Source organism: Lethenteron reissneri, chromosome 35, assembly GCF_015708825.2.
Source record: "Lethenteron reissneri isolate LAM-NWPU_2019-01 chromosome 35, ASM1570882v1, whole genome shotgun sequence".
In the NCBI taxonomy this organism is placed as follows: Eukaryota; Metazoa; Chordata; class Hyperoartia; order Petromyzontiformes; family Petromyzontidae; genus Lethenteron; species Lethenteron reissneri.
This window is the reverse complement of record NC_083813.1, coordinates 13,694,183-13,719,581: the sequence shown is the minus strand read 5'-3', so window position 1 is coordinate 13,719,581 and position 25,399 is coordinate 13,694,183. Positions and strand designations below refer to the sequence as shown.

At 51.3% G+C, this 25,399-nt stretch overlaps 1 protein-coding gene across 2 annotated transcripts in view; it reads right to left on the bottom strand.

Annotated features, from left to right (window-relative positions):
* TBX20 (T-box transcription factor 20) overlaps window positions 1-25,107 on the bottom strand; it is a 39,174-nt gene extending 14,067 nt beyond the window's left edge. For both annotated transcript variants that reach the window (XM_061565877.1, XM_061565878.1), the window contains exons 1-4: window positions 24,660-25,107; window positions 13,787-13,991; window positions 13,207-13,371; window positions 12,170-12,278 (exon numbers count right to left, since the gene is read on the bottom strand). In XM_061565877.1, the coding sequence (XP_061421861.1) occupies window positions 12,170-12,278; window positions 13,207-13,371; window positions 13,787-13,991; window positions 24,660-24,801 (621 nt within the window). In that variant the 5' untranslated portion in view covers window positions 24,802-25,107. The remainder of the gene's footprint in view (window positions 1-12,169; window positions 12,279-13,206; window positions 13,372-13,786; window positions 13,992-24,659) is intronic.
* Window positions 25,108-25,399: the final 292 nt, after the last annotated feature.

The following is a 25,399-nucleotide window of genomic DNA, read 5'->3' as shown; positions in this document are numbered from 1 at the left end:
GGGTGTGAGTGAGTGTGACAAAGGGAGTGTGGTGTGGAGGGGGTGTGAGTGAGTGTGACACAGGGAGTGTGGTGTGGAGGGGGTGTGAGTGAGTGTGACACAGGGAGTGTGGTGTGGAGGGGGTGTGAGTGAGTGTGACATGAGGAGTGTGGTGTGGAGGGGGTGTGAGTGAGTGTGACATGAGGAGTGTGGTGTGGAGGGGGTGTGAGTGAGTGTGACATGAGGAGTGTGGTGTGGAGGTGGTGTGAGTGAGTGTGACATGAGGAGTGTGGAGTGGAGGGGGTGTGAGTGAGTGTGACACAGGGAGTGTGGTGTGGAGGGGGTGTGAGTGAGTGTGACATGAGGAGTGTGGTGTGAAGGGGGTGTGAGTGAGTGTGACATGAGGAGTGTGGTGTGGAGGGGGTGTGAGTGAGTGTGACACAGGGAGTGTGGTGTGGAGGGGGTGTGAGTAAGTGTGACAAAGGGAGTGTGGTGTGGAGGGGGTGTGAGTGAGTGTGACACAGTGAGTGTGGTGTGGAGGGGGTGTGAGTGAGTGTGACATGAGGAGTGTGGTGTGGAGGGGGTGTGAGTGAGTGTTGACACAGGGAGTGTGGTGTGAAGGGGATGTGAGTGAGTGTGACACAGGGAGTGTGGTGTGGAGGGGGTGTGAGTGAGTGTGACACAGGGAGTGTGGTGTGAAGGGGGTGTGAGTGAGTGTGACATGAGGAGTGTGGTGTGGAGGGGGTGTGAGTGAGTGTTGACACAGGGAGTGTGGTGTGAAGGGGATGTGAGTGAGTGTGACACAGGGAGTGTGGTGTGGAGGGGGTGTGAGTGAGTGTGACACAGGGAGTGTGGTGTGAAGGGGGTGTGAGTGAGTGTTGACACAGGGAGGGTGCTGTGGAGGAGGTGTGAGTGAGTGTGACATGAGGAGGGTGGTTTGGAGGGGGTGTGAGTGAGTGTGACACAGGGAGTGTGGTGTGGAGGGGGTGAGTGAGTGTGACATGAGGAGTGTGGTGTGAAGGGGGTGTGAGTGAGTGTGACACAGGGAGTGTAGTGTGGAGGGGGTGTGAGTGAGTGTGACATGAGGAGTGTGCTGTGGAGGGGGTGTGAGTGAGTGTGACACAGGGAGTGTGGTTTGGAGGGGGTGTGAGTGAGTGTGACACAGGGAGTGTGGTGTGGAGGGGGTGTGAGTGAGTGTGACACAGGGAGTGTGGTGTGAAGGGGATGTGAGTGAGTGTGACATGAGGAGTGTGGTGTGGAGGGGGTGTGAGTGAGTGTTGACACAGGGAGTGTGGTGTGGAGGGGGTGTGAGTGAGTGTGACATAGGGAGTGTGGTGTGGAGGGGGTGTGAGTGAGTGTGACATGAGGAGTGTGGTGTGAAGGGGGTGTGAGTGAGTGTGACACAGGGAGTGTGGTGTGGAGGGGGTGTGAGTGAGTGTGACATGAGGAGTGTGGTGTGGAGGGGGTGTGAGTGAGTGTGACACAGGGAGTGTGGTGTGGAGGGGGTGTGAGTGAGTGTGACATGAGGAGTGTGGTGTGAAGGGGGTGTGAGTGAGTGTGACATGAGGAGTGTGGTGTGGAGGGAGTGTGAGTGAGTGTGACACAGGGAGTGTGGTGTGGAGGGGGTGTGAGTGAGTGTGACATGAGGAGTGTGGTGTGAAGGGGATGTGAGTGAGTGTGACATGAGGAGTGTGGTGTGGAGGGGGTATGAGTGAGTGTTGACACAGGGAGTGTGCTGTGAAGGGGGTGTGAGTGAGTGTTGACACAGGGAGTGTGGTTTGGAGGGGGTGTGAGTGAATGTGACACAGGGAGTGTGGTGTGAAGGGGGGTGAGTGAGTGTGACATGAGGAGTGTGGTGTGGAGGGGGTGTGAGTGAGTGTGACATGAGGAGTGTGCTGTGAATTGGGTGTGAGTGAGTGTGACACAGGGAGTGTGGTGTGAAGGGGGTGTGAGTGAGTGTGACATGAGGAGTGTGCTGTGAATTGGGTGTGAGTGAGTGAGACACAGGGAGTGTGGTGTGAAGGGGGTGTGAGTGAGTGTGACATGAGGAGTGTGATGTGGAGGGGGTGTGAGTGAGTGTGACATGAGGAGTGTGGTGTGAAGGGGGTGTGAGTGAGTGTGACACAGGGAGTGTGGTGTGGAGGGGGTGTGAGTGAGTGTGACATGAGGAGTGTGGTGTGGAGGGAGTGTGAGTGAGTGTGACACAGGGAGTGTGGTGTGAAGGGGGGGTGAGTGAGTGTGACATGAGGAGTGTGGTTTGGATGGGGTGTGAATGAGTGTTGACACAGGGAGTGTGCTGTGAAGGGGGTGTGAGTGAGTGTGACATGAGGAGTGTGGTTTGGAAGGGGTGTGAGTGAGTGTTGACACAGGGAGTGTGGTGTAAAGGGGGTGTGAGTGAGTGTGACACAGGGAGTGTGGTGTGAAGGGGGTGTGAGTGAGTGTGACATGAGGAGTGTGGTTTGGAAGGGGTGTGAGTGAGTGTGACACAGGGAGTGTGGTGTGGAGGGGGTGTGAGTGAGTGTTGACACAGGGAGTGTGGTGTGAAGGGGGTGTGAGTGAGTGTGACATGAGGAGTGTGGTTTGGAGGGGGTGTGAGTGAGTGTTGACACAGGGAGTGTGGTGTGAAGGGGGTGTGAGTGAGTGTGACATGAGGAGTGTGGTGGGAGGGGGTGTGAGTGAGTGTGACACAGGGAGTGTGGTGTGAAGGGGGTGTGAATGAGTGTGACATGAGGAGTGTGGTGTGGAGGGGGTGTGAGTGAGTGTTGACACAGGGAGTGTGGTGTGAAGGGGATGTGAGTGAGTGTGACACAGGGAGTGTGGTGTGGAGGGGGTGTGAGTGAGTGTGACACAGGGAGTGTGGTGTGAAGGGGGTGTGAGTGAGTGTGACATGAGGAGTGTGGTGTGGAGGGGGTGTGAGTGAGTGTTGACACAGGGAGTGTGGTGTGAAGGGGATGTGAGTGAGTGTGACACAGGGAGTGTGGTGTGGAGGGGGGTGTGAGTGGGTGTGACACAGGGAGTGTGGTGTGAAGGGGGTGTGAGTGAGTGTTGACACAGGGAGTGTGCTGTGATGGGGGTGTGAGTGAGTGTTGACACAGGGAGTGTGGTGTGGAGGAGGTGTGAGTGAGTGTGACATGAGGAGGGTGGTTTGGAGGAGGTGTGAGTGAGTGTGACACAGGGAGTGTGGTGTGAAGGGGGTGAGTGAGTGTGACATGAGGAGTGTGGTGTGAAGGGGGTGTGAGTGAGTGTGACACAGGGAGTGTGTGTGGAGGGGGTGTGAGTGAGTGTGACATGAGGAGTGTGCTGTGGAGGGGGTGTGAGTGAGTGTGACACAGGGAGTGTGGTTTGGAGGGGGTGTGAGTGAGTGTGACACAGGGAGTGTGGTGTGGAGGGGGTGTGAGTGAGTGTGACACAGGGAGTGTGGTGTGAAGGGGATGTGAGTGAGTGTGACATGAGGAGTGTGGTGTGGAGGGGGTGTGAGTGAGTGTTGACACAGGGAGTGTGGTGTAGAGGGGGTGTGAGTGAGTGTGACATGAGGAGTGTGGTGTGGAGGGGGTGTGAGTGAGTGTGACACAGGGAGTGTGGTGTAGAGGGGATGTGAGTGAGTGTGACATGAGGAGTGTGGTGTGGAGGGGGTGTGAGTGAGTGTGACACAGGGAGTGTGGTGTGGAAGGGGTGTGAGTGAGTGTGACATGAGGAGTGTGGTGTGAAGGGGGTGTGAGTGAGTGTGACACAGGGAGGGTGGTGTGGAGGGGGTGTGAGTGAGTGTGACATGAGGAGTGTGGTGTGGAGGGGGTGTGAGTGAGTGTGACATGAGGAGTGTGGTGTGGAGGGGGTGTGAGTGAGTGTTGACACAGGGAGTGTGGTGTGAAGGGGATGTGAGTGAGTGTGACACAGGGAGTGTGATGTGGAGGGGGTGTAAGTGAGTGTGACAAAGGGAGTGTGGTGTGTAGGGGGTGTGAGTGAGTGTGACACAGGGAGTGTGGTGTGGAGGGGGTGTGAGTGAGTATGACATGAGGAGTGTGGTGTGGAGGGGGTGTGAGTGAGTGTGACAAAGGGAGTGTGGTGTGGAGGGGGTATGAGTGAGTGTGACACAGGGAGTGTGGTGTGGAGGGGGTGTGAGTGAGTGTGACACAGGGAGTGTGGTGTGGAGGGGGTGTGAGTGAGTGTGACATGAGGAGTGTGGTGTGGAGGGGGTGTGAGTGAGTGTGACATGAGGAGTGTGGTGTGGAGGGGGTGTGAGTGAGTGTGACATGAGGAGTGTGGGGTGGAGGTGGTGTGAGTGAGTGTGACATGAGGAGTGTGGAGTGGAGGGGGTGTGAGTGAGTGTGACACAGGGAGTGTGGTGTGGAGGGGTGTGAGTGAGTATGACATGAGGAGTGTGGTGTGGAGGGGGTGTGAGTGAGTGTGACATGAGGAGTGTGGTGTGAAGGGGGTGTGAGTAAGTGTGACATGAGGAGTGTGGTGTGGAGGGGGTGTGAGTGAGTGTGACACAGGGAGTGTGGTGTGGAGGGGGTGTGAGTAAGTGTGACAAAGGGAGTGTGGTGTGGAGGGGGTGTGAGTGAGTGTGACACAGGGAGTGTGGTGTGGAGGGGGGTGTGAGTGAGTGTGACATGAGGAGTGTGGTGTGGAGGGGGTGTGAGGTGAGTGTTGACACAGGGAGTGTGGTGTGAAGGGGATGTGAGTGAGTGTGACACAGGGAGTGTGGTGTGGAGGGGGTGTGAGTGAGTGTGACACAGGGAGTGTGGTGTGAAGGGGGTGTGAGTGAGTGTGACATGAGGAGTGTGGTGTGGAGGGGGTGTGAGTGAGTGTTGACACAGGGAGTGTGGTGTGAAGGGGATGTGAGTGAGTGTGACACAGGGAGTGTGGTGTGGAGGGGGTGTGAGTGAGTGTGACACAGGGAGTGTGGTGTGAAGGGGGTGTGAGTGAGTGTTGACACAGGGAGTGTGCTGTGATGGGGGTGTGAGTGAGTGTTGACACAGGGAGTGTGGTGTGGAGGAGGTGTGAGTGAGTGTGACATGAGGAGGGTGGTTTGGAGGGGGTGTGAGTGAGTGTGACACAGGGAGTGTGGTGTGAAGGGGGTGAGTGAGTGTGACATGAGGAGTGTGGTGTGAAGGGGGTGTGAGTGAGTGTGACATGAGGAGTGTGCTGTGGAGGGGGTGTTGAGTGAGTGTGACACAGGGAGTGTGGTGTGGAGGGGGTGTGAGTGAGTGTGACACGGGGAGTGTGGTGTGGAGGGGGTGTGAGTGAGTGTGACACAGGGAGTGTGGTGTGATGGGGATGTGAGTGAGTGTGACATGAGGAGTGTGGTGTGGAGGGGGTGTGAGTGAGTGTTGACACAGGGAGTGTGGTGTGGAGGGGGTGTGAGTGAGTGTGACATAGGGAGTGTGGTGTGGAGGGGGTGTGAGTGAGTGTGACATGAGGAGTGTGGTGTGAAGGGGGTGTGAGTGAGTGTGACACAGGGAGTGTGGTGTGGAGGGGGTGTGAGTGAGTGTGACATGAGGAGTGTGGTGTGGAGGGGGTGTGAGTGAGTGTGACATGAGGAGTGTGGTGTGAAGGGGGTGTGAGTGAGTGTGACATGAGGAGTGTGGTGTGGAGGGAGTGTGAGTGAGTGTGACACAGGGAGTGTGGTGTGGAGGGGGTATGAGTGAGTGTTGACACAGGGAGTGTGCTGTGAAGGGGGTGTGAGTGAGTGTTGACACAGGGAGTGTGGTTTGGAGGGGGTGTGAGTGAATGTGACACAGGGAGTGTGGTGTGAAGGGGGGTGAGTGAGTGTGACATGAGGAGTGTGGTGTGGAGGGGGTGTGAGTGAGTGTGACATGAGGAGTGTGCTGTGAATTGGGTGTGAGTGAGTGTGACACAGGGAGTGTGGTGTGAAGGGGGTGTGAGTGAGTGTGACATGAGGAGTGTGCTGTGAATTGGGTGTGAGTGAGTGTGACACAGGGAGTGTGGTGTGAAGGGGGTGTGAGTGAGTGTGACATGAGGAGTGTGATGTGGAGGGGGTGTGAGTGAGTGTGACATGAGGAGTGTGGTGTGAAGGGGGTGTGAGTGAGTGTGACACAGGGAGTGTGGTGTGGAGGGGGTGTGAGTGAGTGTGACATGAGGAGTGTGGTGTGGAGGGAGTGTGAGTGAGTGTGACACAGGGAGTGTGGTGTGAAGGGGGGTGTGAGTGAGTGTGACATGAGGAGTGTGGTTTGGAGGGGGTGTGAATGAGTGTTGACACAGGGAGTGTGCTGTGAAGGGGGTGTGAGTGAGTGTGACATGAGGAGTGTGGTTTGGAAGGGGTGTGAGTGAGTGTTGACACAGGGAGTGTGGTGTGAAGGGGGTGTGAGTGAGTGTGACACAGGGAGTGTGGTGTGAAGGGGGTGTGAGTGAGTGTGACATGAGGAGTGTGGTTTGGAAGGGGTGTGAGTGAGTGTGACACAGGGAGTGTGGTGTGGAGGGGGTGTGAGTGAGTGTGACATGAGGAGTGTGCTGTGGAGGGGGTGTGAGTGAGTGTGACACAGGGAGTGTGGTTTGGAGGGGGTGTGAGTGAGTGTGACACAGGGAGTGTGGTGTGGAGGGGGTGTGAGTGAGTGTGACACAGGGAGTGTGGTGTGATGGGGATGTGAGTGAGTGTGACATGAGGAGTGTGGTGTGGAGGGGGTGTGAGTGAGTGTTGACACAGGGAGTGTGGTGTGGAGGGGGTGTGAGTGAGTGTGACATAGGGAGTGTGGTGTGGAGGGGGTGTGAGTGAGTGTGACATGAGGAGTTGGTGGTGTGAAGGGGGTGTGAGTGAGTGTGACACAGGGAGTGTGGTGTGGAGGGGGTGTGAGTGAGTGTGACATGAGGAGTGTGGTGTGGAGGGGGTGTGAGTGAGTGTGACATGAGGAGTGTGGTGTGAAGGGGGTGTGAGTGAGTGTGACATGAGGAGTGTGGTGTGGAGGGAGTGTGAGTGAGTGTGACACAGGGAGTGTGGTGTGGAGGGGGTATGAGTGAGTGTTGACACAGGGAGTGTGCTGTGAAGGGGGTGTGAGTGAGTGTTGACACAGGGAGTGTGGTTTGGAGGGGGTGTGAGTGAATGTGACACAGGGAGTGTGGTGTGAAGGGGGGTGAGTGAGTGTGACATGAGGAGTGTGGTGTGGAGGGGGTGTGAGTGAGTGTGACATGAGGAGTGTGCTGTGAATTGGGTGTGAGTGAGTGTGACACAGGGAGTGTGGTGTGAAGGGGGTGTGAGTGAGTGTGACATGAGGAGTGTGCTGTGAATTGGGTGTGAGTGAGTGTGACACAGGGAGTGTGGTGTGAAGGGGGTGTGAGTGAGTGTGACATGAGGAGTGTGATGTGGAGGGGGTGTGAGTGAGTGTGACATGAGGAGTGTGGTGTGAAGGGGGTGTGAGTGAGTGTGACACAGGGAGTGTGGTGTGGAGGGGGTGTGAGTGAGTGTGACATGAGGAGTGTGGTGTGGAGGGGGTGTGAGTGAGTGTGACACAGGGAGTGTGGTGTGAAGGGGGTGTGAGTGAGTGTGACATGAGGAGTGTGGTTTGGAGGGGGTGTGAATGAGTGTTGACACAGGGAGTGTGCTGTGAAGGGGGTGTGAGTGAGTGTGACATGAGGAGTGTGGTTTGGAAGGGGTGTGAGTGAGTGTTGACACAGGGAGTGTGGTGTGAAGGGGGTGTGAGTGAGTGTGACACAGGGAGTGTGGTGTGAAGGGGGTGTGAGTGAGTGTGACATGAGGAGTGTGGTTTGGATGGGGTGTGAGTGAGTGTGACACAGGGAGTGTGGTGTGGAGGGGGTGTGAGTGAGTGTGACATGAGGAGTGTGGTGTGAAGGGGGTGTGAGTGAGTGTGACATGAGGAGTGTGGTGTGGAGGGAGTGTGAGTGAGTGTGACACAGGGAGTGTGGTGTGGAGGGGGTATGAGTGAGTGTTGACACAGGGAGTGTGCTGTGAAGGGGGTGTGAGTGAGTGTTGACACAGGGAGTGTGGTTTGGAGGGGGTGTGAGTGAATGTGACACAGGGAGTGTGGTGTGAAGGGGGGTGAGTGAGTGTGACATGAGGAGTGTGGTGTGGAGGGGGTGTGAGTGAGTGTGACATGAGGAGTGTGCTGTGAATTGGGTGTGAGTGAGTGTGACACAGGGAGTGTGGTGTGAAGGGGGTGTGAGTGAGTGTGACATGAGGAGTGTGCTGTGAATTGGGTGTGAGTGAGTGTGACACAGGGAGTGTGGTGTGAAGGGGGTGTGAGTGAGTGTGACATGAGGAGTGTGATGTGGAGGGGGTGTGAGTGAGTGTGACATGAGGAGTGTGGTGTGAAGGGGGTGTGAGTGAGTGTGACACAGGGATTGTGGTGTGGAGGGGGTGTGAGTGAGTGTGACATGAGGAGTGTGGTGTGGAGGGAGTGTGAGTGAGTGTGACACAGGGAGTGTGGTGTGAAGGGGGTGTGAGTGAGTGTGACATGAGGAGTGTGGTTTGGAGGGGGTGTGAATGAGTGTTGACACAGGGAGTGTGCTGTGAAGGGGGTGTGAGTGAGTGTGACATGAGGAGTGTGGTTTGGAAGGGGTGTGAGTGAGTGTTGACACAGGGAGTGTGGTGTGAAGGGGGTGTGAGTGAGTGTGACACAGGGAGTGTGGTGTGAAGGGGGTGTGAGTGAGTGTGACATGAGGAGTGTGGTTTGGATGGGGTGTGAGTGAGTGTGACACAGGGAGTGTGGTGTGGAGGGGGTGTGAGTGAGTGTTGACACAGGGAGTGTGGTGTGAAGGGGGTGTGAGTGAGTGTGACATGAGGAGTGTGGTTTGGAGGGGGTGTGAGTGAGTGTTGACACAGGGAGTGTGGTGTGAAGGGGGTGTGAGTGAGTGTGACATGAGGAGTGTGGTGTGGAGGGGGTGTGAGTGAGTGTGACACAGGGAGTGTGGTGTGAAGGGGGTGTGAATGAGTGTGACATGAGGAGTGTGGTGTGGAGGGGGTGTGAGTGAGTGTTGACACAGGGAGTGTGGTGTGAAGGGGATGTGAGTGAGTGTGACACAGGGAGTGTGGTGTGGAGGGGGTGTGAGTGAGTGTGACACAGGGAGTGTGGTGTGAAGGGGGTGTGAGTGAGTGTGACATGAGGAGTGTGGTGTGGAGGGGGTGTGAGTGAGTGTTGACACAGGGAGTGTGGTGTGAAGGGGATGTGAGTGAGTGTGACACAGGGAGTGTGGTGTGGAGGGGGTGTGAGTGAGTGTGACACAGGGAGTGTGGTGTGAAGGGGGTGTGAGTGAGTGTTGACACAGGGAGTGTGCTGTGATGGGGGTGTGAGTGAGTGTTGACACAGGGAGTGTGGTGTGGAGGAGGTGTGAGTGAGTGTGACATGAGGAGGGTGGTTTGGAGGGGGTGTGAGTGAGTGTGACACAGGGAGTGTGGTGTGAAGGGGGTGAGTGAGTGTGACATGAGGAGTGTGGTGTGAAGGGGGTGTGAGTGAGTGTGACACAGGGAGTGTGTGTGGAGGGGGTGTGAGTGAGTGTGACATGAGGAGTGTGCTGTGGAGGGGGTGTGAGTGAGTGTGACACAGGGAGTGTGGTTTGGAGGGGGTGTGAGTGAGTGTGACACAGGGAGTGTGGTGTGGAGGGGGTGTGAGTGAGTGTGACACAGGGAGTGTGGTGTGAAGGGGATGTGAGTGAGTGTGACATGAGGAGTGTGGTGTGGAGGGGGTGTGAGTGAGTGTTGACACAGGGAGTGTGGTGTAGAGAGGGTGTGAGTGAGTGTGACATGAGGAGTGTGGTGTGGAGGGGGTGTGAGTGAGTGTGACACAGGGAGTGTGGTGTAGAGGGGATGTGAGTGAGTGTGACATGAGGAGTGTGGTGTGGAGGGGGTGTGAGTGAGTGTGACACAGGGAGTGTGGTGTGGAGGGGGTGTGAGTGAGTGTGACATGAGGAGTGTGGTGTGAAGGGGGTGTGAGTGAGTGTGACACAGGGAGTGTGGTGTAGAGGGGGTGTGAGTGAGTGTGACATGAGGAGTGTGGTGTGGAGGGGGTGTGAGTGAGTGTGACACAGGGAGTGTGGTGTGGAGGGGGAGTGAGTGAGTGTGACATGAGGAGTGTGGTGTGAAGGGGGTGTGAGTGAGTGTGACATGAGGAGTGTGGTGTGGAGGGGGTGTGAGTGAGTGTGACACAGGGAGTGTGGTGTGGAGGGGGTGTGAGTGAGTGTGACATGAGAAGTGTGGTTTGAAGGGGATGTGAGTGAGTGTGACATGAGGAGTGTGGTGTGGAGGGGGTATGAGTGAGTGTTGACACAGGGAGTGTGGTGTGAAGGGGGGTGAGTGAGTGTGACATGAGGAGTGTGGTGTGGAGGGGATGTGAGTGAGTGTGACACAGGGAGTGTGCTGTGAAGGGGGTGTGAGTGAGTGTTGACACAGGGAGTGTGGTTTGGAGGGGGTGTGAGTGAGTGTGACATGAGGAGTGTGGTGTGAAGGGGGTGTGAGTGAGTGTGACACAGGGAGTGTGGTGTAGAGGGGGTGTGAGTGAGTGTGACATGAGGAGTGTGGTGTGGAGGGGATGTGAGTGAGTGTGACACAGGGAGTGTGGTGTGGAGGGGGAGTGAGTGAGTGTGACATGAGGAGTGTGGTGTGAAGGGGGTGTGAGTGAGTGTGACATGAGGAGTGTGGTGTGGAGGGAGTGTGAGTGAGTGTGACACAGGGAGTGTGGTGTGGAGGGGGTGTGAGTGAGTGTGACATGAGAAGTGTGGTTTGAAGGGGATGTGAGTGAGTGTGACATGAGGAGTGTGGTGTGGAGGGGGTATGAGTGAGTGTTGACACAGGGAGTGTGGTGTGAAGGGGGGTGAGTGAGTGTGACATGAGGAGTGTGGTGTGGAGGGGATGTGAGTGAGTGTGACACAGGGAGTGTGCTGTGAAGGGGGTGTGAGTGAGTGTTGACACAGGGAGTGTGGTTTGGAGGGGGTGTGAGTGAATGTGACACAGGGAGTGTGGTGTGAAGGGGTGTGAGTGAGTGTGACACAGGGAGTGTGGTGTGGAGGGGGTGTGAGTGAGTGTGACATGAGGAGTGTGGTGTGAATGGGGTGTGAGTGAGTGTGACATGAGGAGTGTGGTGTGGAGGTTGTGTGAGTGAGTGTGACACAGGGAGTGTGGTGTGGAGGGGGTGTGAGTGAGTGTGACATGAGGAGTGTGGTGTGAAGGGGATGTGAGTGAGTGTGACACAGGGAGTGTGGTGTGGATGGGGTGTGAGTGAGTGTGACACAGGGAGTGTGGTGTGGAGGGGGTGTGAGTGAGTGTGACACAGGGAGTGTGGTGTGAAGGGGGTGTGAGTGAGTGTGACACAGGGAGTGTGGTGTGGAGGGGGTGTGAGTGAGTGTGACACAGGGAGTGTGGTGTGAAGGGGGTGTGAGTGAGTGTTGACACAGGGAGTGTGGTGTAGAGGGGGTGTGAGTGAGTGTGACACAGGGAGTGTGGTGTGAAGGGGGTGTGAGTGAGTGTGACATGAGGAGTGTGGTGTGGAGGGGGTGTGAGTGAGTGTGACATGAGGAGTGTGGTGTGAATGGGGTGTGAGTGAGTGTGACATGAGGAGTGTGGTGTGGAGGGGATGTGAGTGAGTGTGACACAGGGAGTGTGGTGTGAAGGGGGTGTGAGTGAGTGTGACACAGGGAGTGTGGTGTGAAGGGGGTGTGAGTGAGTGTTGACACAGGGAGTGTGGTGTGGAGGGAGTGTGAGTGAGTGTTGACACAGGGAGTGTGGTGTGGAGGGGGTGTGAGTGAGTGTGACATGAGGAGTGTGGTGTGGAGGTTGTGTGAGTGAGTGTGACACAGGGAGTGTGGTGTGGATGGGGTGTGAGTGAGTGTGACACAGGGAGTGTGGTGTGGAGGGGGTGTGAGTGAGTGTGACACAGGGAGTGTGGTGTGGAGGAGGTGTGAGTGAGTGTGACATGAGGAGTGTGGTGTGGAGGTTGTGTGAGTGAGTGTGACACAGGGAGTGTGGTGTGGATGGGGTGTGAGTGAGTGTGACACAGGGAGTGTGGTGTGGAGGGGGTGTGAGTGAGTGTGATACAGGGAGTGTGGTGTGGAGGGGGTGTGAGTGAGTGTGACACAGGGAGTGTGGTGTGGAGGGGGTGTGAGTGAGTGTGACACAGGGAGTGTGGTGTGGAGGGGGTGTGAGTGAGTGTGACACAGGGAGTGTGGTGTGGAGGGGGTGTGAGTGAGTGTGACATGAGGAGGGCGCTGTGCTGGTTGAGAAGTGCACGTGTCCGTGCTGATCCAGCTCGTTGTTCGTGAGCTTGAGCTTCTCAAAGGAGACACTCTGCTTGAGGAGCTGCTCCCCAGTGAAGGGCGAGTCGGGGTGCACGTAGAGCCTGCAACACACGGGGGCTCAGTTCGTAATGTCCTCGCTCTGTGCGCATTAGTGAAAACAGCAACGTTGTGCACATATTTGCATCGAGATGCTTTTCAAGTATAATTATTCTTGCTAAACATTGTACAAAATGCTCATATTGAACCAAGTGGCTTTCTTTAAGTTAACATCGATCATTTTCAAACTTTTCAGCAGCTCAAGGCAGCATTCAGTCTTTTGAAAAGCAGCATTTAGTGAAAAAATGTGACCAGATGACCCAGTTACTTCTGATTGTTTGGAGTGTTTTCTAGTAAAATATTCTTCAAACATATGTTTGTAGTCATATATTTTGCAGAATATAGCCATCGATCACTATGCATTTTCAGCATTTTTTTTGATTTACGATTAAACGACCATGACGGTAATATTCGTATAACACTTTAAAGATACTGGCGTAGATGTGTGGAACATACCTACGCACGGCAAGGATATGCATTATAACATAGTTTAAATCGAGGGTTATCAGCTGGTACTGCAGCAGTGAGGTCAAGGGACTTCACACGTTAAAGATTCAACACCATTTAATTGGTAGTTTGTCTTGTTGCTAACTGGCCAGGCGGAGCTGCTCACAGTCACAAGGCTCCAAGTTTACGTCCTGGTTGGTTTGTGGGGAAGTCAACAATGGTTGTCCTATGGATACCATAGGAAGGTGGAATTCCTTCCACTGGCTTAGGACTGTCGACAGGAGATGAGCACCGCCTCGATACTCATTTGAGCCAGAAAAGACTTCGACTTTGACCTAAAACTGATTCATTGATTGGAATTCCTTCTCGTAAATGTAACTGTGCAGTGTTGAGTTGTTAACGTTTCATGTCTCACGCGATTCCCCAGCTGCTGACTTCAGCAGGCACGTGCACTCGAGGGAGAGGCACTGAGCTATCTGTATGCACCTAGAAGGCAGAGGCGGGTCTGCTTTTCCTGCGACGAGCCAGCAAGAGCGGTGGTAGGCATAGCGGTAGCGCTTGTGGTCCACCGGTATGATGTCCATGAGCACGATGTAGCGCGCGTCCGGCTCCACCCCGCTCAGTGACACGCGGATCGTCGGGAACATGCGCCTGCCACGGCACCACAGAACAAGCGCGTGGGCCCTAGAGACAATCTGTCACTACAGGGACTGGCGGATGCAATAGTGAACAATCGGTGATTTATCTTGAGTCCTTGGCTAGGAAGCAGTTTGGGGTTATGCATAGAATAGTGTGACAATTCCAGTTAAATATCTTAAAAGACGATGGTTAGTAAGCCCTACTGGGTAAAGTTATGATTAAGGTTAGAGGCCCCATGAGGTTGTGTCTAGAAGGTGATCGCGAAGGAAGGCAACAACGTGGCAAGGCCTTCACCCAGCAGTGGATAGATCATGGCTGACGATATTTCTCTATGTTCATATATAATTAAGTTTGTATACACTTAACATACAGAATATAAACTACTTATCTGCCTGTTTTTGCTAAATGGCAAACATTCGTGTTTCACCTGCCAGACTTGGTGATGATCATCTCGGTGCCCAGCTCATGGAACTTGTCCCACAGCTCCTTGGTCTCCAAGGCGCACGCGATGCGCTCCAGCTCCTGGTCACTGCAGGGGGCGGCGGAGTTTCTGCGCTGGTACAAGTCCTTAGGAGCCAGAATTGTGTCCTCTTTGTGAGCTCCTACCTCTCCAGCCTCTGCAGACCCGTAAGCTGAAGGTGTGGTGAGAGTGTGTGTCCATGTGCATCACAAATCACACAGCATGACAACATACACACAGTTAAGAAAAGTGAGCTTGGGCATTACACGTCATGGCTAAAAGGGATGATATACGGACCATGGTCAAGAATAATAACAGCAATGAGACGCATCTGATCACGTCCACCAGGGAAATGGATTGACGAAATCAGTCCTCGTCAAAAGAGTTCCATCGCTCGTCGGATCCCTCCAGCTTAAAGATTCGGATTCTGGATGAATTGTTAAAGCTCGTGCGAACTGAAAGTGGCTTGGGGAGGCCCTAATCCAGCATTGGATTGACGATGGCTGATGTTTAAGGGGATGAGTCAATGGACATTGTACAAGGGAGATTGGGACCTCGTGACCTAGCCATTATCTGGGACACGAGTTTCAGATTGCAATGTGTAATAGTCATCACCACCAGAAAGAGAACAGAATCAAATCCTCGCTCTTGCGTTAATGCTGATCTGAAGATGTTGCTGAAACCTGGGCCAATGTGCATGACTGCCAGGTGATGGCACTGAGCGCTTAGTGACTATGGTATAACCTGCACGATTACAGACGGGCACACGCGTGTACCGACTCTAGCCCATCCCACACTTCCATGCAGAATCAGAAAACAAAGACCCCCGTATAGCCTTAACAGCCTTTTGGGAAAAGTGCTGTTAGCGATCACCTATGAAGACCGGCAACGGCACACGAGGGGGTAGGTGGCCAACACCACGCCCAACCGCCTTTGTCTCCCCCGTGGCAACGTTTACACACCACACAAAGTACTCTTTTGAGGCTGAGTCACAAACACATCCTCACGTATGCGCAGTCATGGCGGTGTCAGAGTGTTTCGGGAGTCTCGCAATTGAGTGAATGGTTGGCAGGTGCAGTAGTTTTGAGAGGGATGTATCCGGGTTCTGGTTGACTTGAAAACACAAGGGTGGTGGACGCCCTCTCAGTGGGACTATGAAAACGCAACGTTCCAACACAGTCCCATTGATTCGGTCAGAGTTACAGAAACAAATTAAAAGGGTGGTTTTGAATGATAGATCAAGATGGAATCATGGCCATAGCCGTTGAAGCCACCACCACAACTCACTCGCCATGCTTCTCCCCTCTGCCGGATCCCGCCACCGTTGCACATGCAGCGACCTCCAAGATCTGCTCTGACAGTCTCGCATCATCTGCTCTTAGGTCTTCCTTCCCCTTGGTCGCACGACACAACCCACCCAGCGGAGCCGTGTTTTCATGATCGTAAAGGCAAAAGTTAAAGTAATGTGTTCGTTGAGAGAAAAGTGAGCCACGAACTAGTCCATAATTATGGTGGTGTATGATGTCATCATCTCATAACACAACCGATCTTTAACTTTGGTGGAACGAAAGGTCAACTGCGCTGGTATGAGAGTGCAGGGGAAGTCGGGGCGTATCGTTATTAACTCGGAATGATCAAGGAGGACGTATAGTATTCACAAACGATACTTTTTAAAGTGGATTATTTTTTAAAAATACATTTTCGCTTTCATTCACTGGAAACGCTCCGCGTGTTATATGTAACAGCATGGTCGTCGTCAGCCATGACCAAACTACTGCTGCATTACGACCCCCCGAAGCTTTTCTAGACCACGAAGGAACTTCAGTCTTCTGGCTGTCAGGATAGCGAGGAGACGACAAGTCGTAGCAAGTCGAGTGGGCTCGTCAAGCCATCTGCACGGCGGCCCTTTGAGCGCGAGGCTTGCCGCGTACGCAGTGGCTTCGCGTAGAGACGTCAGTGCCCTCTCTACTTTGTACCAACAATTAACCAAAACGCCAACGCAGGGCCCTCCTTATGAACGCCTTCAATGTGCTAAGTTAGAGATTCATAGATAAGTAGTACAGTGCAGAAGACCCTTGAATATCGCGGATTTTTCGTTCGTGGGTTCGACCTGTCGCGGGATACGTCGTAAACCAGTGTATCTTCCACGGGGGTTCGTTTTGGCCTTTTGCGGGTAAACTTTAGCTGGAAGTTCCGTGCCATTGGCTGATACCTTTGGCGAGGGACGCGAGGCAGCCAGTGGCACCTCAAACTGTGCTGTGCAAGCCTTTCGCGGACAAAGGAAAATAACCCCCGTGTAGCCTTAACAGACTGTTGGGGCAAGTGCTATTGGCGAGCACCTATGAAGGCCGGCACGTCACACGGACGGGTGGATGGACAGCACCACGCCCGCCCGCCATTGTCTCCCCTGTGGCGATGTTTACATATCGCACCAGGTACTAATTTGAGGCTGAATCTACCTAGGGAGGCCCAGGGCCGATTCAGATAGTCACTGGTGTCGGGCATGAGTAGAAATCGAACTCGGGTCGCCGATTTCGTAGCGCAGGGCGTTAGGGGCCATCCATTTAGTACGTACGCATGGAGGGGGGAGGGGTGGGTTAACCCAAATGCGTTCGCTTGCGTATGGGGGGGGGGGTCTACTGACAATGCACGTACGCATAGGAAACGGGGGGGGGGTGAAGCTTTGATAATAATTTGTCTACATTGGCCTTCAAATGAGCCACAGTTCAGATTATTTAGCTGTCAGACAATTACGACCCGGAGAAGTGGGACTGTGGGAGAGGTGTCACTTGTGTGCCACCGTGCCCCTGACTGCAGCTATCACGCAGCTCGGCAAAAAAAGTGGCCAAGGTACGCAACTTAATTATTTAATGCAGCCGGCGGTGGACTATTTGTTTGCTTAAACACGTGAATATGATGAATCCTTGATCGTTTCTGCGTGGATTAAATATCGGCCGTTCTATAGGATTGGATGGCCCCCTAACCGTTGCAATGCCGCTGCCCACTCCCGGCAAACACACACACAGCCGCTTAGGATCATCATCGTCGTTATTTATTATGTGGGGATATTTCTGTGATAGGGGTTTTACACGTTTATTTAAATTCTGTTTTTAGTTTATTTGGCATACAATACGTATTTCAATTGTGGTGTCTATTTTTTGTTGCCGTGGACCTAACCCCATTATTTAGCTAAGGCTTAAGTATTGAATATCATGGTTTTGACTTTCGCAGCATTTTTATTTATTTACCCCTTGCAATATTCAAGGATCTCCTGTGTAGTCGTGTACTGCACAACCTGTACTGTTATTATAACATTATTAAAATAATAGAATAAAGATGATTCTATTCAATTTGTAAAAATAAAAATGGTATTCATTAAATGAATATTCCAATTCAAAACTATTCAAATACATGAGATAAACATTTCTTAAAATAAAGATAAAGCTTTATCGAATTTCAGAAAACGTAATATTCGATTTTCTTTAAAAAGTGATGAAAACTTAAATTCTAGATTAGAAGTTTTCGTGACTGCAAGGATCCATGCTCTTTGGTTCTTTCGGTAAAGTCATGTAGGTGAAAATAAAAAGTGAAAACAACTAAATTAAATCACCTGCTTTAATTTAGTTGTTTTCACTTTTTATATTTTATTTTATTTTATTTTATTAAAACGTAAATTGTGAAATAAATCAAATTATATTTTTTTTGCTTATTAATAATAAACATTGTAATTGATTACTTGACTTATATTTACCATGTGCAGAAATAAGTACATTAAAATTCAATAAAAAAAACTATACTGTACAATGTAAACATCTAAACCACTATGATGTACAAGTCCAATACGATACAAAAACGATACCGCATCTGAACTCTACCCTCTGGCCAAATGACAGGGCGAGCGGTGGCGCAGTGGTTTTGTCACTGCACAATTAACCGGGCTACATGCGTTCAATTCCCAGCCACGGATGACATCAGCGATGAGCGATCATCTGAATCGTTTCTGTGGCCAGTTGCAAAAAACAGCAGCTCAGGTAATATATCTCTTCTTGGTTCTTTCGGTAAAGTCATCACGTAGAAGGGAAGTAATAAAATAATAAAAATAAAACATAATAAAATAATTCTCACGACGTTTTGGCCACAACGCAAGCAGCCGTCCTCAGGTGAAGAATGAAAGTATACGCTCCAAGCTTGGTGGTGTTTCATTCTTGGAGCGTATATTTTCATTCTTCACCTGAGGACGGCTGCTTGCGTTGTGGCCGAAACGTCGTGAGAATTATTTTATTATGTTTTATTTTTATTATTTTATTACTTCCCTTCTTCGTGACTTTACCGAAAGAACCAAGAGAATGAATCCTTGCAGTCACGAAAGCTTTAAATCGAAATGTAATATATCTCTTCATTACATATCGAAGTGAATTAAATAGGAGCGAAGGGAATGCTGTATTCAAGTTGTTTCACGCAGCTGATCCCTGCCAATACGCCCCGTGGCCCGCGTGGTGTTTGCTTAAATCCCCTTCGCTGACACGGGGCGCGAAGGGTTTCGTCAAGCAGTGGATCGGCGAATGGTTGTCCTGTATATTATATATTATTCGTAGAACAGTTAATGACACTGTACAAAAACTATACACCCCATTAATGTCGTATAAAATAAAACGATGCCATATGTAAAAGATACGCTAACATTAAGCTGTGATCCAATGTTAGACTCAGACTCGCGACGAACTCGGCGTTGCATTACGCGGACGCGGGGAGCTGCACTCTGCGTAACGATGAATGCACGAATCGATCATCATAATTCTTTAAATTCCAGTATTTCACATGGAAATGTTCATGAGATGGAATATCTTGTCTGCAAAGGTGTCCAGGGTGTCGATTCACACATACACAACGAATGCGTAATGACATGTATACAATCATTTTAAGTATAGAGTTTCAAGTTTCACGTTTAGTTTGTTTAACCATGTAGGCTGAGCCTTATTTGCAAGAATGACCTGGGTACTTATAAAGTATGCATTCGTACAATACGCATTTATTCTATGAATATATCGCACCCAGTCAAACACGTGGATACATGCATTAGAAGTTGGACGGTGCACACCGCCCGTTCTTACAGAATTTACCTGAGCTGATGTGTAAATGTAACGTATAGAGAATGTGCATTCATACAAGCGATACTACAGTATCAACAAAGCTCTACGTCAACAACAGTTTGAAGAGTTTAAAGCTAGGACATTACAACAGCAGTATCGTTGGGAAATGACGTTAGCAGACAAAAGCAAACATCGTGGTCTCAACAGTAGCCGCAGCTATCGTGGTCGCACTGCCGAGTGCCGTTCCGCGTTCCCGCGAACGCCGATCAACCCGCTGCTGGATAAAGGCCTCCCACCAAGGCGGTCCCATTTCCTCCTGGCGAGCCGATGAAACAATTGGCCCCGACCCTGCACTTGAACTCATCGCTCTACCTCCACGCGACCTCCTTCGGATGCGTACCGCTGCTCGGCTGCCGCTCCGCTACCATCGTCCATCATCCCTTCAAACGACGCGTCCTACCCAAGCCCGCTTTTCTTAATAGTTTGGATGATATGATTGGCCTGTGTATATTCTCAAATCCATGTTCGTATTTCTATCTCTGTGTTCATTACAAGCGGGCCATCTATCTATACTTCTTTACACACTCGTCTTCAGTGTTCTATGTTTCGGTAATGACCGTGTTCATGAACCATGCATAATACATAGCAAGTAATACACACCCATTAAATACTTTCTTTTCGACACGCTTTTGATACATCCAACCCAATACGATGTGGACTTGAATGGCAGCTACTCGACTGATTCTCAGCAGAGAGCGCGCGACAGTCGCCTCCAGCTCCGAGGCTCTAGGCGACCGGCATCGCCGGTACAACAACTTGAAGCAATGCCACATTCTAGCCAGAATAAACAATACACTATTAAATCATTAATATATACAAATGATGCATATATCATACAATGGTAAGAAAATACTTTATAAAAACGCCATACATGTGCAATACATACAAATGATACAAATATAAACACAAATACTACCACTTACAAACAAGACATATACAACAGAACAATAATATATCCAGACGAGACGTATAGAACTTACATCAGGACAATGATGTCGACGGCGGCGGCGTCGTATTCAGCAGTCGCCACGCGACACAACCTCCACGCAGTCTCCACGTTGCCGATTTTGTAGCATCTTGAATTAGCGCAACAGAGCAACTGTTTGGTGGTTTGATTGTTGTTAAGACTCATGAGTCCAGCATAACCATCCTGTTGGCCAGCTGCTCCGTACGCTGCGTGAACAACTACGACTCTGCGCCTGAAGGTGTAATACCCTGCGTGTATATCGCCAATCGTGTCCTGCCAAATCGGATCGTTGTGCTTGAATGGCTATTGCATTTCCTCTTCATCTCTGGAAGCTCCCTGAAACTAAACACTATACAATCGCCATTATTGGCCACGGCGAACCCACTGCTGGATGAAGGCCTTCCAAACCTCTGGCACATCTTACGATCCTGCGATGCCACTCTCTATCCAACATGAACTGACCTCATTCCTCTGTCTCCTCGGTGTGCGTCCTCTCGGATGCGTTCTATTCCTTTGCGTCCGCTCCGTTATCATTGCTGACCATTGCCATCCAATCTAGGGACGTGTCCTGCCCAAGCCGACTTTCCTTCAACGATTACGTGGTTAAAAGTATTTGCATAATGTAGCGACGTAGACAGTGATTTATGAACCCCGTGTCCTGAGTTAGATTCCCAGCTACGGCTAACACAGGAGGCGAGCACTGGCGAGCATGGTGAAGTATGGTCAGACTGCTACGGTTCGACCGACACGGTGTGGGGAGGTTCTTCATTCAGCAGAGGTTTGAGTTATTTACGCAAACTATATATACAGATACTATTAAAACGATACCAATGTACAAATACACATGAATAATATTTAATGTTCCTTTATATGTCAACTATAATCGAAATAAATATCTCCGAATGCATATAATATACCAACTGTACACTGCACAAATATAAGACAACACGAAATCACGTAACTGAAAGCATTGCTGAACGTCAATATGTTACGTCAATATGTTTCAGAACAGATCATGTGCCAAGTCGAAGTGATGTTCTACTCAAACGAGCATTGAGGCGGTGTTCATCTCCTGGTAACAGCCTTGACATAGTGGTTGAAATTCCACATTCATATGGTGGGGGCGAGTCTGTCCATAAAACAATCAGAAACCATACACGCAAGACAGTGAGTAACTCACGTACTACCCTGGGCATCTCATCGACTACGTGATGAGTACACGGGTCCAAGTCCAGTCAGTTTGCTGTTTTATTGCAGTCCTCGATCAAGTGAGCGCACAGGCTGAACGCGTCTCCCTTACCATTGTCACGTTTTGGTGTTCGCGCCAAGCTCACGCAGACGCGACGTTTCAGACAGTCCTCAGGAGTGTTGCCAATACGATATTATCAGCCATTTATTCAAGATGGAAATCCCGGCCACTTTTCTTCTGGTCCAATGCCATTTCCCAGGCATCTTAATGTTTGTGATTATAGAATGTTTAAAGGGTCCCATAGATGTGTAACGCTTGCGTAAATCACAATTTTTGCCGAGTCCTCTATTGGCATGTGGACTTATTTTTTATCTCCGCATGAGAAGCGCCATGCTATCTGGGAGACCGTCCGTGATGCGATTCGAAACCTGCAGAGTCGCAGGCTTCGTAATGTTGACTGTAATATCCGAAGTTATTGACATCGGATATTACACCCAACACACACTGCTCGGTATGAGCTATCTGCGGAGCGTAACGTGACTGTCCGTAAATGCCGTAACTACTAAACAATTCTATTTTACCAGGTTAGGACCACTGAGCTCTATAGCTATTTTTTTCGAAGCGACCTGGCTAACACAAATGATAGCTTAACGAAGTGGCTTATTTGGAAATGTATAGCGGCCAAATGCTCTGAGCGCATGTATCTAAACGTGGAGGGGGAAACCGGAGGACCCGGAGGAAATTTACGCGACCACGAGGAGAGACATGCAAACTCCAAATATACAGCAGGCATCAGGGCTGGGATCGAACCCGCGACATCCTGTATACCAGGCGAGGTAGTGAACATTTCGCCATCTCGGCGCCCGCTATAGTGACCCCAACACCTTCCCAACTCAAATACAATTGTATCGTTGTCTACACTTGCGTTTTGAAATAAATCAATGATTCATATTCTAAATGAATTTAAATGCGCAGGTAATATAGACCGCACGTGTATACTGAATACATTAAAGCATAAAATCAGAACTCTGTAAACTCTAAAAGACTACGTTTACTTAAAATATCGCCCGATAGCATTTACCAAACTATTGGGGAAAGTGCTGTTAGCGATCACCGATGAAGGCCGGAACATCACACGAAGGGTTAGGTGGCCAGCACCACGCCCCGATCGCCTTTGTCTCCCCAGTGCGAGCGATGTTTACACACTACACCAAGTACTCATTTGAGGCTGAGTCGACCTAGGGGAGGCCCAAGACTGGTTAAGATAATGGTCACTGGTGTTGGCCGTGAGCGGGAACCGCTACACTACTGCTCCCTACTCAAATTATCAACCACACTGTAGCAACACGCAGAATGTTTTCATTTATTCGTGATTTTTTTACACAAATTTTGTATTTGCTTAATTGTATCAATTTAATGGATTGCTTTTGTAATTTTGGAGGCCCAAGTCACTCTTGCAAAAGAGACAATCCTGGTTACTTGACTTTTCACAAGGTTGAACACTTGAACCTCAGCATCAACAAAGGGGCATTTGCGAGACACCGGTCAGCGGTAGGGACAGACGCTGCGGGAGCGACGCCGACGATGGCATCGCCCCGCGCCCCGCAGTGGGGGGGGGGGGGGGGGGGGTGGGGGGGGCACCGTCTCGAGACGCAGGTCGCGGGGGCCTCGTCTCCCGAGCGCCGCTCGCGCCGCACGCCCCGCGGCTCGTCTCGCCACGAGTTCCCCCCAAGAGAGGGGACGCAACGTCGTTGTCACGCTGTGACCATTGGTTTCTCATCCAATTTCCAAATCCCATTTCACGATGTTATTGTATTATTTTATTGCATAATTATTGTCGTGCTGTTATTGTACTTCCAGCCTCACCTGCAGCTCACGCCACAAATGATGCACTATGATCATGCACGATGATCATGCACTATGATCATGCACTATGATCATGCACTATGATCATGCACTATGATCATGCACTATGATCATGCACTATGATCATGCACGATGATCATGCACTATGATCATGCACTATGATCATGCACTATGATCATGCACTATGATCATGCACGATGATCATGCACTATGATCATGCACTATGATCATGCACTATGATCATGCACTATGATCATGCACTATGATCATGCACTATGATCATGCACTATGATCATGCACTATGATCATGCACGATGATCATGCACTATGATCATGCACTATGATCATGCACTATGATCATGCACTATGATCATGCACTATGATCATGCACTATGATCATGCACTATGATCATGCACTATGATCATGCACTATGATCATGCACTATGATCATGCACTATGATCATGCACTATGATCATGCACTATGATCATGCACTATGATCATGCACTATGATCATGCACTATGATCATGCACTATGATCATGCACTATGATCATGCACGATGATCATGCACTATGATCATGCACTATGATCATGCACTATGATCATGCACTATGATCATGCACTATGATCATGCACTATGATCATGCTATCGCGCTATTTTGCAGACCGCACAATGCCTTACCAGTGGACCCTATCGAGTGTACACATTATTGGCGACGTTTCGGACAATGGTCCTTGCTCATCGCGCTTAGAGAGGCCAAAGTGAATAATAGTTGGAGACTGCACTTTTCCCATTCGCCCGGATGAAAATTAAATGATAAATGTTTTTTGATGGACAGTTTTTAAATAGACATATGAATAGTTACATAACAGTAGCTATTGAGTAACAGACGCACCTTTCAATAATCTAAATTTATTCCTGTCACTGTTCACGTCAACCCCTATGTTACACACACACACTGCTCTATGTTACACACACACACTCCAGCATGTCACACACACACACACACACTCCAGCATGTTACACACACACACTCCTGTGTCACACACACTCCTGCATGTCACACACACACACTCCTGTATGACACACACACACACTCCTGTGTTACACACACTCCAGTATATTACACACACACACTCCAGTATGTTACACACACACACTCCAGTATGTCACAGACACACACTCCAGTATGTTACACACACACACCTGTGTCACACACACAGACTCACCTGTGTTACGCGCACACACCTTGAGGTTACACAAGTTCTGCCATCTGCAACAACGAACGTGTGAGAGGCCCCTGCGTGACATGCACAGATTTGATCGCTCTGGCGACGCGGACGCGAGCTCCAGAACTCGCGTCCGCGATGCCACCACCACGCGTGGTCGTGGCCCCGAGACTCTGCAGCGCAGACAGAGACGCGTCCCCAGTGCCAAACACAACGCAAGATGAACGCTGACGATCCGCCTCCGTCTCTTACAATATTCGAATCGCATATCGTCACGATGCAACGACATGCGGAGGAGACGCAAAAGAACCTGTATGGACTGAGATCACCACGGCGCGCGTGAAATGCGGGAGCGATTTCCCTGCAGCCGGGCGGGGCCTCGCTGAGACTTCTGCTGGGAGCCTCTCTCCTCCCTGTGCCCGCGCGGCGCACTCACGGGGCGCCTCGTGCTGCTCTTTGCTGCCGCTGCCGCCGCTGATGCTGCGCGACATGAGTGCGGCGATGGAGAAGGCGGTGGCGCGGGACGAAAGCTGCGCCTTGCTGCAGCCATCGGCGGCGCGCGGGGGGGTCACGTCCATAGCGCCGCGCTTGGGTCGCCGCGACTCATGGGACGCCACCGTCCTCCCGGCAGTGGCAATAAGAGGAGCTCGCAGACTGGGAGCGGCGGCACCTATCAGCGGTGTCGATCACCACCTTGATGCCCTGCTACTGGTGAGGAGGACGATGACACTTCTGCTACTTATGACATTGTGATGATACCGTTGCTGCTATTAATAGTGATGTTTTCCTTCTGTTTCTGCCGCTTCTGATGACGACGATGATACTTGTGCTACTTGTGATGATGATACTTCTGCTACTGCTGCTAATGCCCGTGACAGGGAAGAGATGCCCGCTGTTTGAATGAAGGGGAGAACGTTCGAGGGGGCGGGGAGCAGGGTACGGTGGGTGCAGGGGAGGCGGGGTGAGGCTCCGGGTCAGGACACGAACAACGGCAGCGCAGGGTGTGGTGAGAACAGCCCCTGGTGAGCACACAACCTGGTGAGCACACAACCTGGTGAGCACACAACCTGGTGAGTACATCACCTGGTGAGCACATCACCTGGTGAGCACATCACCTGGTGTACACACCACCTGGTGAGCACACAACCTAGTGAGTACATCACTTGGTGAGTACAT